The sequence below is a fragment of the Perca flavescens genome, chromosome 6, assembly GCF_004354835.1.
Source record: "Perca flavescens isolate YP-PL-M2 chromosome 6, PFLA_1.0, whole genome shotgun sequence".
NCBI lineage: Eukaryota > Metazoa > Chordata > Actinopteri > Perciformes > Percidae > Perca > Perca flavescens.
The window spans coordinates 23,774,670-23,788,366 of NC_041336.1; the positions used below are offsets into that span (position 1 = coordinate 23,774,670).

At 41.2% G+C, this 13,697-nt stretch overlaps 1 protein-coding gene across 5 annotated transcripts; it reads left to right on the forward strand.

Annotated features, from left to right (window-relative positions):
• Positions 1-289: 289 nt before the first annotated feature.
• On the forward strand, positions 290-13,452 carry LOC114557745 (uncharacterized). Of its 5 annotated transcripts, XM_028581390.1 has the most exons (8): positions 290-762; positions 8,101-8,163; positions 8,600-8,728; positions 10,074-10,163; positions 10,792-10,905; positions 11,369-11,461; positions 11,702-11,834; positions 11,961-13,452. In XM_028581390.1, the coding sequence occupies exons 1-8, from the start codon at positions 403-405 to the stop codon at positions 12,122-12,124; spliced, it is 1,146 nt and encodes a 381-aa protein (XP_028437191.1). In that variant the 5' UTR covers positions 290-402; the 3' UTR covers positions 12,125-13,452. The 5 variants fall into 5 exon arrangements, with proteins under 5 accessions (XP_028437191.1, XP_028437193.1, XP_028437192.1 ...); XM_028581392.1 differs by lacking the exon at positions 10,074-10,163; XM_028581391.1 differs by lacking the exon at positions 8,101-8,163.
• The last annotated feature ends 245 nt before the right edge of the window (positions 13,453-13,697 follow it).

A 13,697-nucleotide genomic window follows, 5' to 3' on the forward strand; every position in this document is an offset into this window, starting at 1 on the left:
ATATGTATGTATGTATATGTATGTATATGTATGTGATGTACTACATCTCTCGTCACACACAATTTACGTCACCTAGCTTGACGCTCAACTTGCTCGCTCGCTAGCTGGCTTAGCGCTGTTCCACCACAACACATGTAACCTGATGTGTTTTATCCGGTGAAGTGTTTACAGCAGAGAAGCAAAAGAACAAGCAAGATCCTCTGCTCATTTGAGTAACGTTACATCCATTGACATATATAAAATGGTACACACAGACATCGTAGCTTCAGCGAGACGTCATCCGTGCGACATTGAAGTGTGTAGTCTTTCTAATTACGTATTTTCAGTCTTATACTTCAACAGTTTAACAATAAACTGAGACCTTCTTCGGTTGAAACATTTTCGAGACGTAAATGTAGCCTAATGGAAATGGAGCCACAAGACGACTTTTGCCGTTTTTGCAAGCAGAATATGAGAATGGTTGGCTTGCACAAATACTCAGTCAATATTTTCGATAGATTTGGGAAACCAAGTATATCCGAAAGACTTTTTCATGTTGGCGTGACGGTAGTAAACAGACCAGTGTCGAATAGGATTTGTCGGCGGTGTGTCACCTTTTTAACAAGACTGGAACGAGATTTGCCTGTGTATAGGAGGTGGATAGAGGATGAGAAACACGATGAAGCCTCAACAAGTCGCTCTGATAAAAGAGACAGCGAGCCAAGGGCTCTGATAAAGTTGTGCCACAACCCTGCAAGTCCTTTTGGAAGGAATATTACGGAGGTAAGTTTGTTGTACTACCATGTATTTTTTACCGTCCTGTAGGCTAACTGTATAGAGCATCCTGGTCTCTATTAGCTTCTGCATAGCAGCCGGTTTCGTATTAACCTACTAGTGGTCATGTTTTGTTATGATGGTGTGATTCATGCCTTCCGTCATGTGTGTCAGGAGTAGAGATGGTTGGTCTCGGATAGCCCTTTGGGAGTTAGGCGTTGGCATGGGCGTAAATCTGATCTAACAGTAGTGGGGGACAATAAACATAAAATTTCTGAAGAGCAATTTTTGAAGGGGACACAAAAAATACAGCCACAATTATACAAATAAAGGACATGTGTACACAGAGGAAAGCCTTAAAAAAAAAATTAGTGTAGCATGGAGACTTAACCTGACTCCGCCAGATGGATTGCTTTGCATTTGCTCAGCATGTCCATCTAGGAACTTTTCGTTGGAGAACTTTTGGGAAGGGGCGAAAATACTAGTTAGCTGATTGGATAAACCATCTGTCTATCGCCACCTATATTGGTGATAGACGGGCCAATTGCCAAATCAACCAATCAGATCAACGAAGCATATAACAGAGCGACAACAACAGTCCCGCCCCTCCTCTGAGAGAGCTTGGGTTCCGGAAGTAAATTTCCCATTCATTTCTCCCATTGACGTCTGGAACGTCTGAAAGGATTATTAGGAACACCCTAGTAATACCGTGTTTGACCCCCTTTTGCCTTCAGAACTGCCTTAATTTTTCGTGGTATTGATTCAGCAAGGTGCTAGAAGCATTCTTTAAAAATGTTGGCCCATATTGATAGGATAGCATCTTGCAGTTGATGGAGATTTGTGGGATGCACACCCAGGGCACAAAGCTACCGTTCCACCACATCCCAAAGATGTTCTATTGGGTTGAGATCTGGTGACTGTGGGGGCCATTAGTACAGTGAACTCATTGTCATGTTCAAGAAACCAATTTGAAATGATTAAAGCTTTGTGATATGGTGCATTATCCTGCTGGAAGTACCCATCAGAGGATGGGTACATGGTGGTCATAAAGGGATGGACATGGTCCGAAACAATGCTCAGGTAGGCTGTGGCATTTAAACGATGCCCAATTGGAACTAAGGGGCCTAAAGTGTGCCAAGAAAACATCCCACACACCATTACACCACAACCAGCAGCCTGCACAGTGGTAACAAGGCATGACAGATCCATGTTCTCATTCTTTTTACGCCAAATTCTGACTCTACCATCTGAATGTCTCAACAGAAATTGAGACTCATCAGACCAGGCAACATTTTTCCAGTCTTCAACTGTCCAATTTTGGTGAGCTCATGCAAATTGTAGCCTCATTTTCCTATTTTTAGTGGAGATGAGTGGTACCCGGTGGGGTCTTCTAGTGTAGCCCATCCGCCTCAAGGTTGTGCGTGTTGTGGCTTCACAAATGCTTTGCTGCACTCCTTGGTTGTAACGAGTGATTATTTGAGTCAAAGTTGATCTTCTATCAGCTGGTATCGGTCGGCCCATTCTCCTCTGACCTCTAGCATCAACAAGTCATTCTCGCCCAGAGGACTGCTGCATACTGGATGTTTTTACTTTTTCAGACCATTCTTTGTAAACCCTAGAAATGGTTGGGCGTGAAAATCCCAGTAACTGAGCAGATTGTGAAATACTCAGACCAGCTTGTCTGGCACCAACAACCATGCCACGCTCAAAGTTGCTTAGATCACCTTTCTTTCCCATTCTGACATTCAGTTTTGAGTTCAGGATATTGTCTAGACCTGGACCACACCCCTAAATGCATTGAAGCAGCTGCCATGTGATTGGTTGATTAGATAATTGCATTAACAAGAAATCTTGCAGGTGTTCCTAATAATCCTTTAGGTGAGTGTATATAACGGCTGTTACATCAGCTGTAGCCTGCTTTCCCCAGTGTTTAGTTTGAGTTAACGTTATTTTAAACTGAATCAAGCTGTCAGCTAGCAGTTAGCTAAACTAACGTTAGCTTCCTGGCGGAGGCTAACGGCAGAAGCGTGGAACAGATCATGATTCGTGCAGTGTCGTAAATCCTCGTGACGGATCGTGCAGGCAGCTCCCCCTCCTCACCAGCATGAATTCCACCTATCAGAGGCATCACTGTGGGATTGTGGGATTGTTCAGGATTGTGGGTAATGAAGTACTTATCCAAGACATTGCGAATAAAAGACATTTATCTCAAAACAAGGTTGGTACCCCATGATTTTTGGCGCCTATATGAGCATATAGAATCGCTTAGTCACGTCGGCATGCTGGTTTTTAATCTACCATAGACGGTTACCATTTTATGGCTTATACTCCAATTTGTCAATGGAGAAATTGCATTGTATTTTTACTTCCGGAACCCGCTGTGGGCGGGACTGTTGAGCTCTATACAACCAGGCGGTTTGGCGGACACTGGACTGTGACTGGGCAAGAGATGGCAGAGGGAAGTGACTGAGTAGGAGGCGGGTTGGAGATGGATGAAGGTGGTGGCGGGAGTTTTGAAGCTGGAGATTGGGATGTAGTTAGGAAAAATAAACGCAAAGAGTAAGAATGCTAAATCGGATGATGGTGATAATGATTGCGTGCGTAGAGTAAATGTAGCAGAAAGAAGTGGAGATGAGTTTAAGGTGTTAGTCAAACTTATGCAGGAGGATGCTTCGTTTGGCGCATGGAATCCAATAAAGTTAACTAGAGCCATCGCTAAGGAAATTGGGGAGCTACGGAGTGCCAAGGTATTGAGAAATGGAGCAATGTTAATCATGTGTAAAGATGGTGAACAACAAGGGAAAGCAATCCTGATGTATAAAGTAGATGACAAGAAAGTGCAGTGTTCTGCGTTTGTAGGTCAGACGTCGGAAAGCTAGTCAGAATGGGATTAAAACAGATAGTCTATCGGTTCTGATCATCTTTGATGAGGAATGGCTTCCGGATAAGGTGTTCATAGGATATATGTGCTATGATGTGAGGCCGTATGTCCCACCCACCCCTTCGATGTTTTAAGTGTCAGAGATTTGGACATGTTGCGGTGGTGTAAGGGAACAGAGCTGTGGCAGATGTGGTGGAGATCATGAATACGGCAAATGTGAAGAGGGGACAAAGCTGAAGGGCTGCAATTGTGGAGGGCAACATAGTTCAGCGTACTGTGGATGCGAGGTTAGTAAGAAAGCAGAAGAGGCGCAGCGAGTCAGAGTTACCCAGGGAATTAGTTATGCTGAGGCAGCGAAAAGGGTTTCAGGAGACAAGCAGGTCACAAGGAAAAATGATAATAAGAACAAAGATGCAGGAAAGTGTATCAGTTGTGATAAGTTGAAAGAGGACACTTTGATTGAGTAAAAATGATTTTGTTCTGTTTATGGCAGAGATAATCAACTGTTCAGCACAGACAAATAGCAGAAATGAAAGGATCAAAATAATTGTCAAGTCAGCTGAAAAGTACCTTGTTGTGACAGGGTTTCCCTGGGAAAAGGTTAAAGATATTCTTAATGATGATGTACCAGTTTCTCAGGCATGTGCTGGCCCTTCCTAATGGTGTTAATTTTACTTCAGTGGAATGCAAGAAGCTTAATAGCGAATGGTCAAGAGTTCAAGAAGTATATAGATCATTTGAAAGATAAACCTAATGTGCTTTGTGTACAAGAGACATGGCTGAAACCACAGTTGGATTTTGTTGTAAAGGGATACACTGCACTAAGAAAAGATAGGGAAACTGGAAGAGGGGGAGGAGTTGCAACATTCATACAGACTAATATGAGTTATAAAGTTGTTTATGTGAGCACAGGTCATGAAGCAATTGGGATCAAGATATGGGCAGAAAGAGGCCCTATAGGTATAATAAATTATTATAATCCATGTGGACAATTAAGTCGAGATATTTTAGAAGATGTTGGGGGATCTTTGCAAGATAGGGTAGTATGGTGTGGGGATTTTAATTCTCATAACTCACTGTGGGGTAGTACTAGAACAGATGCAAATGGTGCATTGTTGTAGCCTGGATGCCAGCCGAATTTAGCCCCGCCCACAAAATCTGACTAGAATCTGAGTAGGACCACGTCAGGCTAGCAGTGTTGTGCTTGGAATCTGAAATTAGGAAAGCACAGACCAATAAGGAAGTAGTGATTGCTGTATTCTTTGATGAGGAAAAGGCATATGATATGCTCTGGAAAGAAGGACTGCTTATTAAGTTGAAATCCTTGGGAATTGGTGGTAGAGCATATAATTGGGTTTTGAATTTTTTATGTGAGAGAAAAATACAAGTTAGAGTAAGTGCAGAATACTCCAGTGTTTATGAGGTGGAGAATGGTACCCTGCAAGGAAGCGTTTGTAGTCCATTGCTTTTCAACATTAGGCTATGATAAACGATATATTTTGTCATATTGATCAAGGTGTGGGAAGGTTTTTGTATGCGGATGATGGGGCTTTGTGGATAAGAGGCCGCAATGTGGCATTTGTAAATAAAAAGGTACAGGCTGCAGTGGCTCAAGTGGAGGGATAAAAATAGATGGGGATTCAGACTGTCTGTGGCAAAAACTCAGGTGATCTGTATTTCAAGACGGCGTAAAATTGCACCCATGACGGTAAAATTGTACGGTCAAACTCTTGAACAAGTAATAGCAATTAGATTTTTGGGTGTATGGTTTGATGAAAAGCTCACATGGAATATGCATATAGGAAAGATTCAGATTAAATGTAAAAAGGTTATTAATGTACTCCGTTGTTTGGCTGGACAGGAGTGGGGAGCAAACAGATCATAATATATATTGGGCTCTCATGACACCTGTTTTAGATTATGGTTGTATAGCTTTCATGTCAGCAGCAGAATGTCATCTAAAGAAGCTGGATGTCTTGCAAGCTCAAGCTCTGAGGATCTGTAGTGGGTCTTTTAAAACATCTCCAGTTTCAGCGATGCAGGTGGAAATGGGAGAGATGCCTTTGAGAATAAGACTGGTCAAGTTAATGCTGGCATACTGGGTTAATCTCCAGGGGGATTTTTGATTCGCATCCTGCAAAGGGAATTTTAATAGATTGCTGGGAACACAACGAGTCAGATTTCTTTAGGATGGATTGGTGATGCTAAAGCAACAAGCATTGGATTAGGTCTACAATATAGTCCTACTGTTTCATTCTCCTCCATTCCTCAATGGTTATTCCCCTTGCCAAGTGTAGATCTTAGCATACATCAGGAACTGAAGAATAACTCAGAACTTCTTTCAGTATGGCGCATAGTCCAGAATTATGTTAAAAAGAATTTGTTTTCATTTTCACACACACTCTAAAGATCCAGAAAAAGGGTGTGTAGGTGCAGCAGTGTATATCCCAGTGAGGGATACATCAATAAAGAAAAGGTTATCTGACCATTTAGGAGCAAAGCGGAAGTTAAATCATTCATCAGGACATATGCACAAACAACCTGGCAGGGGTATTGGGACATTAGTGAAACAGGAAGACATCTATACAGTATACAAAGCGGTGTTGGTGATGGAAGGAAGGTGGGCTTTAAATGTAGGGAAGAAAGTATCATTACTCATCTCAGAATTGGACATACAGGTCTTAACTATTCATTACATAAGATAGGCAAACTTTCTAATGGAAACTGCGTATACTGTCATCAGCCAGAAACTGTTGAGCATGTTCTAATTCATTGCAAGAAATACGACACCCAGAGAGAGCACCTTTTTCAGACATTTCGTAAGGCAGATCGCCACGCATTTTCATTGTCAGGGCTTTTGGGGTCACCAGCCGGCAAGGTATATCACTGTATTATAAAGTTTCTAAGAGAAATTGATTTGGTAAAGAGGATTTAGTTGTTTTTTTTATTTTTATTATTTTATTTTCTGCATTTATGTCTCGTTCACACTCCAGTCCAGTTGGTGGCGGTAATGCGCCTTTTAAGTTGGTTTGCCAACCGCCAATAAACCGCAAAGAAGAAGAAGAAGAAAATATACAACAACAAGCCGGCTATATATTATATACTGTCTATGGCTATGCCGGCTAACACTACCCGTGCTGCTGTCTATGACTGCTGCAGGCAAAGCATAGCTCGTTAGCTCAGCAAGCAAGCAATATGTCGGTAAAGGATATTTGCCGTTTGTGTAACGAGAATTTACGAATAAAAGGCACCATTTCAGGTTCCCGTTTCATATTCCAAACGAAGGATCCTAGAGAAAAAAGCATTAGCGAGCGGCTAACAGAATTAGGGCTACCGCTGTCTGAAAATGTGTCTAGATCTAGTCGGATTTGCATGCGTTGCTTTCGCTTGCTTGGTAGACTAGAGAATGAGTTGGACGTTTTTAGAAGATGGCAAGAAGCAGAGAAAGAAACAAGCCCAGCAGCTTCAACCGTCACCTACAGGCAAGTTCCTTATCGTCAACCGTAGGCAAGAAACTCTCAGAAAAACAGGACAGAGTGCCGACCCCTTCCAAGACCAAGGGCGTAAATCCCAGGGGGGTCGGGGGAGTCAGGACCTCCCCTCACCCCCCCATCTAAGGGTTGCCCCCCTAGAAATATAATTAAAACAATGCTGTGTATTGTAAATAACATAAAGATGTATACTTAGGCTTTTTAAGTTCAGAAACATTTTGAGTTCCCCCTCCTTTGCCTCACAGTGGTTTGGTCCACTGAATGCTGTAGCTACATCTGCACTGGCTCACAGTCACATCGGGTAGTGACAGGAATGTAGTAAGTAGGCGATTCAAGGCTATGTTATTCACATTAAACATCGGATTAAGTTTTTTTCACAAATAAAAATGATGCTGAATAATTAATGAATTAGTCATGACAGAAAAGTTAGCTATTATGTAACGTTACCTAGCTTGATAATTAATTACCTAGCTTGATAATTAATAGCTTGTTGGATAGAAATGCACTCACTACAACTAAGGTTACCACGGTGATAAGCCTAACGTTATGTGTGTGAACCATAGACTGTATATTACAATCTATGGTGTGAACTGATATTAGGGTTAATATTGAAGCTCTACAGTTGTGTTTGAAGTGGCTGATCAGTGGGTTTGCTGCAGTTAAATATATATCTTCTGTCCCAGACGAAACTTAATATGCATGTGGACGATGCAAGATCATTTTAGAATTATAATATGGCCACGTGGTGAACCTATGAATCTAACTCATATTCACACATCTGATGTTAAAGATTTGTGTTGTTGTTGCCCAGATAAAATGACAGAGAAAAGAAAAACGGACATAAGATCCTTTTTCAGTAGGCTAGGCCTACGCCAAAACGCCAAGTAAGTACAATAAGTCCTCATATCAAGACAATTTGGTAACATCTTTATAAGAATGGGTGCTTATGGAAATACTAACGTCACTATGTCACAGGCAAAAGAGACCGAAAGAAGTGAGGAACAGGGAGACCAGGGACAGTCAGGTGTAGAGTCTCAGGTAAGGCTAGCGTGTTGTGCTTAGTTTATATTTTTGGAGGTGTGTGGCTGTCAGGGTGAGCAGATGAGCTTTACTAGTGGCTCACTAATTTACATTATGATCAGCTAATTTAACAAGTGTACAAAAGTATTGTATTTCTTTTATATGGGTACACTTTTTCAAAATAAGTGATTATGTTTTAAGGTATTTTTGTGGCTTGATTGTAAACAACTTAAAAATTAATACATGGTTTTAAAGAAGAATATTTTGGTCAATTTAGTCAGCTTTTTCATTGAATCAAGAGAAACACTGAAAAGGATAATGGTAAAGTCTCCATGCTACACTAATGATAGTATTAAGGCTTTCCTCTGTGTACACATGTCCAGTATAATTGTGGTTGTATTATTTGTGTCCTCATCAGAAATTTTATGTTTATTGTCCCCCCCCCTACTGTTAGATCAGATTTACGCCCATGTCCATGACGTGTCCCCAACCCCCAACAACAACAGCGCCTCCAGCTCCAAAATACTCGAGGCCGACTACAGAGAATGTAATCCCAAAGACGGCACGGCCAAGTTTAACGGAGGTAATTTCAATTAAATGTGAAACATAACTTGTATTTGGTTAAGTCTGTTATTGTGACATTGACATATCAAAGTGCTGAAATCACTGATTTAACGTTAGGCCAAGTACACGGGCAGGAAATGTAGCTACTAGGTAACCTGACTCCGCCAGATGGATTGCTTCACATTTGCTCGGCATATCCATCTGGGAACTTTCCGTTGGAGAACTTTTGGGAAGGGGCAAAAATACCGGTTAGCTGATTGAATAGAAGAGCAAAAACATCTTTTCCTCTGAGAAAAGCCTCCAGTGCCGTTTTTTGCTCTTCTTTCAATGAAGGAATACTTTCAAATTCAGATAAAACTTGCGCGATAGCTACGCTCATCTCATCCGTGCAAGCTGCCATGTTGTTTAGACTAACAGTTGCTTCTCGTTGTGTCACACCTAAACCTGCCTCAAAACCAACACTGATTGGTCGGTCGTGTGGCGAACACCTCCAAATTTTCTCTATCTCAAGATGCCAGACTGATCTGCAAGTAGAAAACTGGAGCTCGCGAGATCAGGACGGTCTCACGAGGCTAGGAGACTGTACGATTATCCTTCTTTTCAGTGTTTCTCTGGATTCAATGAAAAAGCTGACTAAATTGACCAAAATATTATTCTTTAAAACCATGTATTTATTTTTAAGTTGTTTACAACCAAGCCACAAAAATACCTTAAAACATAATGACTTATTTTGAAAACGTTTCCCCATATAAAAGAAATACAATAATTTGGTACACTTGTTAAATTAGCTGATCATAATGTAAATTAGTGAGCCACTGGTAAGCTCATCTGCTCGCAAAATTACGAATCCCACTATGGCCACGCCAAGACCTGCCCTACGAAGCAGCTCGATTGGTTGGGGTTAGGCATTTCACCTTGAGTGGTTAAGGTTAGGATAGCCGATTGGTCAGGGGATAGGACCTGACCCCCCCCTGGGATTTACGCCCTTGCGCGTTGGTTGTGGAGAGAGGCTTGGTTGGTTGCTAGTCTACGGCGTCGCTTTGTCTATTACGTTTACTGTCTATGGTTTCGCCTAGCTGCCAATGTGTGGCACGCCCTCAAAACCACTGGAGGGAGTTTAGCTAGCTAGTTGTATCCTTGTATCCTTGTGTGTTTATATACTGTCTATGGTTGTATCCATGTCTCGGAGACGCTGTATTCGTCAGTGCAAGGAGAAATCTCCTCTGTTTCATCTTCCAAAAGACGATGAATTGAAGAGTCACTGGTTAAAATTTATTTTTAACACTACTCCCCAGGACTACAACCCCAACCTTATGTTGTGTTCTGTTCATTTTACGGATGACTGCTTCTTGAACCGGCCACAGTTCAATTTAGGATTTTCGAAACGATTACTTCTGAAAGACCGTGCAGTTCCGACTCTGTCCGGCCAACCTGGAGATTCAGAACCACAACCTGTAAGTGTGGATTATATTCAAAATAAACAAGGCAATGTAACTTTACCAGTGTTAAAGTGGGGATATGTAGGTTGTAGCTAACCTACAGCTAAAGCTAACCCAGCTAAAGCTGTGATGTTATACAGCAGTTATACAGTGTGAAAGCGAACTTATTTAGCCAACTTTCAAATGCTTTTGCTCTTCTTTTGTTTTGAAATATGATGTTGTGCATTTCAAGATGTGGAACAGTGTTGTGGATGTGGATTTAGGAGTGACTTATACCAGCTGATGTTAAGGTCGCAGTCAAATGTAACGTTTTCTAGCTAACGTTTTGCGTGCAAATGGTTTTGCTCAAAATATCTTTAGATTGCTTTTCGAACACAATATGTTTAACAGTGTACAAGTGTGCATGTGGATGTATGTTTAGAACGTTAACGCTACTTTTATAGGTTGATTGGTAAGGGCACCAAACCACTGTAGGCCTCAGTTAACTTGGTAGCGTTAGCTAACGTTGTTGTTTTAAGTGGTAAACAACACTGCGTTTGCTTTGTTACGTGGAGACAGTTACACAACCGGGGATTTGTCTTGCAAAAGGTATCATGTGCATGTGTACATTTGTTTACATGCTACATGTCTCATGATTTCACAGGGGATAAGAGCGGAGGAAGGATCAATCCTGATTGTGCGAGACCCAAGTATGAAATCAGAGCCTGATGATATTGTGATATCCGACACTGCATTATTGACCCCACCAGCAACTAAGGTATTTTCATGCTCAGTGTGTGTCACTGTCAACCTATTTGTGTAGAAATACTGCATGCAATACTGTACAACATGTGCCGATTGATAGGCTGGATTGTCTAGCTCCCAGCAGCTAACGTTACTACTATTCTGCAGCGCTGTGGACGCATGTCCGGCTATGCGAGATTTGCATATTACTTGAGAACCCACAATACACTTTTTGTCCGCCCCTTCTTTCAAAGTCATTATGTGATGCAGAGTTAAACACGCCACTGCTGTGTTGAATGACAGGGGTTAACTGTGCAGGCATTTCATCACAGGGAGAAAAAAAAAAATAGAGTATCAAAAGTCATATAAGCGGATACAGTCTGCTGGCTTATATTTCTAAGGAGAAATGCTGAGCGTTCATGTATAACCAAAGGATCTGAAAAATCCAAGAGAAATGGTGCAGCTTATTTGTAGTATTTTGTGTGTCCTAACCACAGGAATACGTCAAAGCAGAATGTGCTTCAGAATTAGGGCTCAATGAGGGAGGATCAATCCAGACTGTGCAAGACCCAAGTGTGAAACCCAAACCTGTAAGTAAGAATACTATAGTAGATATTCCCAAGGTACTGTTCACACTGCATTGTTGACCCCTCCAGTGAATGGCATTTTTATTAAGAGTCAACCTCTCATACACCTTCCTGCTGTTGTCAATACTCACTAGTGCACCAAATCTGCCATTAAAAATACCCCCAAATAAATACACTGTTAAGCCTGTTGTTTGAAATATTTGTGATAATGAAAGTGTTGCTGTTCCCTGTGTTGCTGTTTAGGGCACCGCTGACAGTTCCTGTGGAATTTTGCCTCCTGTAAGACACGTAGCCTCCCAGACTGACCCCCCGAAGATAAAATCGGTCGGCACACAGCTATCCATGCAAACTCTGCAGAATCCCTTTCGAAGTAAAGGTTTGTAGTTCTACATGTGATCAAGTTATATTTTGCTTTTACTTACTAAAAGAGTGTCTGCTCATTCATTTAGCTATTGTAGACACAACTGACAGAATTATTAATTTCTTTGTCTGTGCATTGAAGCTACCCAGGTGAAGATGCCCAGCAGAGATTGCGGTGTGTGGACCGACACCTTCCCCTTGGACAGTCCACTACTGCTCCTACAACCAACATTAGTAAAGAGACCATCCAAGAGACCTCGACTCAGCCTTACAGACGAGGAGGAAGGCCCTTCAGAACCCAGCTAGTCTGTGGCCGTTCATGAACCAGAGGACTCAACATGACTCTCTGGACTCAGTCACTGTCGTGGGTTAGCAATCTCTTTTCACCTTCTCATGGAGAGGAGTTGGTGAATGGGACAATAAAGACTGCTGAGAACTTGCGCAAGGCACCAAGCCCTCAGTAGTTGGAACTACTAACTTTAGGCACCTGATTCTCCTGTTTGGTCACTGATTTAACCCTCTGAGGTCTAAGGGCATTTTCACATATCTTCTTAAATTTAGTTTTTTAGTGCCTTTGCATTAAACTGATCCCCATGTGTTTCCTATCAAAATGTTCAGAATAAACTCAGCTTTCTGTATAGTGATGCTCATATTTTCTAGAGCAACGTGTAAAGAGATAATTTGGCCCTAAAGCTGAAACTTTGATGTTGGCTTTTTGAAAGTCCTCAAATCTCTTTTGAATAAAAAAAAAAATCTTAAAGAAAAGAAGTTGGTTCATATAAAGTATGTAAAGCTGGACCTTTTGTATGGGTTTCATTAGTCAACTAGCTATGTAAAGATGTGACTTTTTTTGCGAATTTGAAAATCTTGGAATGGCTTAATGGAAAAAAAATAGTCACTTTTCTCAGTAAGTCTCCGATCTTCCTAAAACCCAAGAGACAAATTAGTGGACAAATTTCTTACTTACCAGGCGCAGTGCTGGATGTTGTCCACAAGGTGGTGCACTATGCTGATAAATTAAGTATAAACTCCACACAAGGACTGGATAATATAGCATGTGCTGGTTGACCTCCAGCTGCTTGTTTGTTGTGTACTGCATTCAAATGACAATCACTTGTAATGCAGAGAATAATACATGATTCAGAGTCACACAAATTATTTATGTTTTTGTTTGTACTGACCCGATTAAAGGAGGTTGAAAACCTTCAGGTTTCTGCAGACTGGATCACGTATACTGTAGAGCTGAAACAATAAATCAGACAAATAAACGGCATATATATTGATTGACCAAAAAAAATAACCTTCTAGCTTCTCAAATGTGAATACTTTTTTGTTTTGTTTTTGTCAGTGAACAGACTTTTTGGATAAAACAAGAAAAGATGTAACCATGGTGGGCTCTGGCCATTTCCTATTATTTGACGAATGAGCCACAATTCACTGTCATGTACGTTCTTCACTCTTCTATGCCATTTTCACTTGAGAGCTCTCAAGCAATGAGATGAATAATATGTATATATTAATTTTATATACTTCAGCTATCATGTACAAATCAAGGGACATGAAACAAATAATGCTACATTACCACTTTTTTGGTGGGACTTAAGACTGATCTTCGAATTAAAAAAATTAATTCAGTTTTTTGTCAACCAGTCATTTCTGTCCGTCTTGTGGTTTTCTACAGATCATGTGCGTAGTGCTTGTACGTGACTCGCTGTGTGTTTCTTTACTAACGTAACTGTGTGAATCAGTGTTAACTGGCACATGAGGAAGAGCTTAACTGACACTGGCTACACAGCTTTGTGTCAACACAGACACACACATACTCGGCCACATCTGTGTTTCCAAAATGACTTCATATGCATTGGCTGGCTGACTCACC

Excerpts from the sequence above, each read along its gene's own strand:
- LOC114557745 (XM_028581390.1), top strand. The coding sequence starts at position 403 with ATGGAAATGGAGCCACAAGACGACTTTTGCCGTTTTTGCAAGCAGAAT. Across the intron at positions 763-8,100 it reads TTGGAAGGAATATTACGGAG|GCAAAAGAGACCGAAAGAAG; the intron begins GTAAGTTTGTTG and ends ACTATGTCACAG. Across the intron at positions 11,462-11,701 it reads CAAGTGTGAAACCCAAACCT|GGCACCGCTGACAGTTCCTG; the intron begins GTAAGTAAGAAT and ends GTTGCTGTTTAG.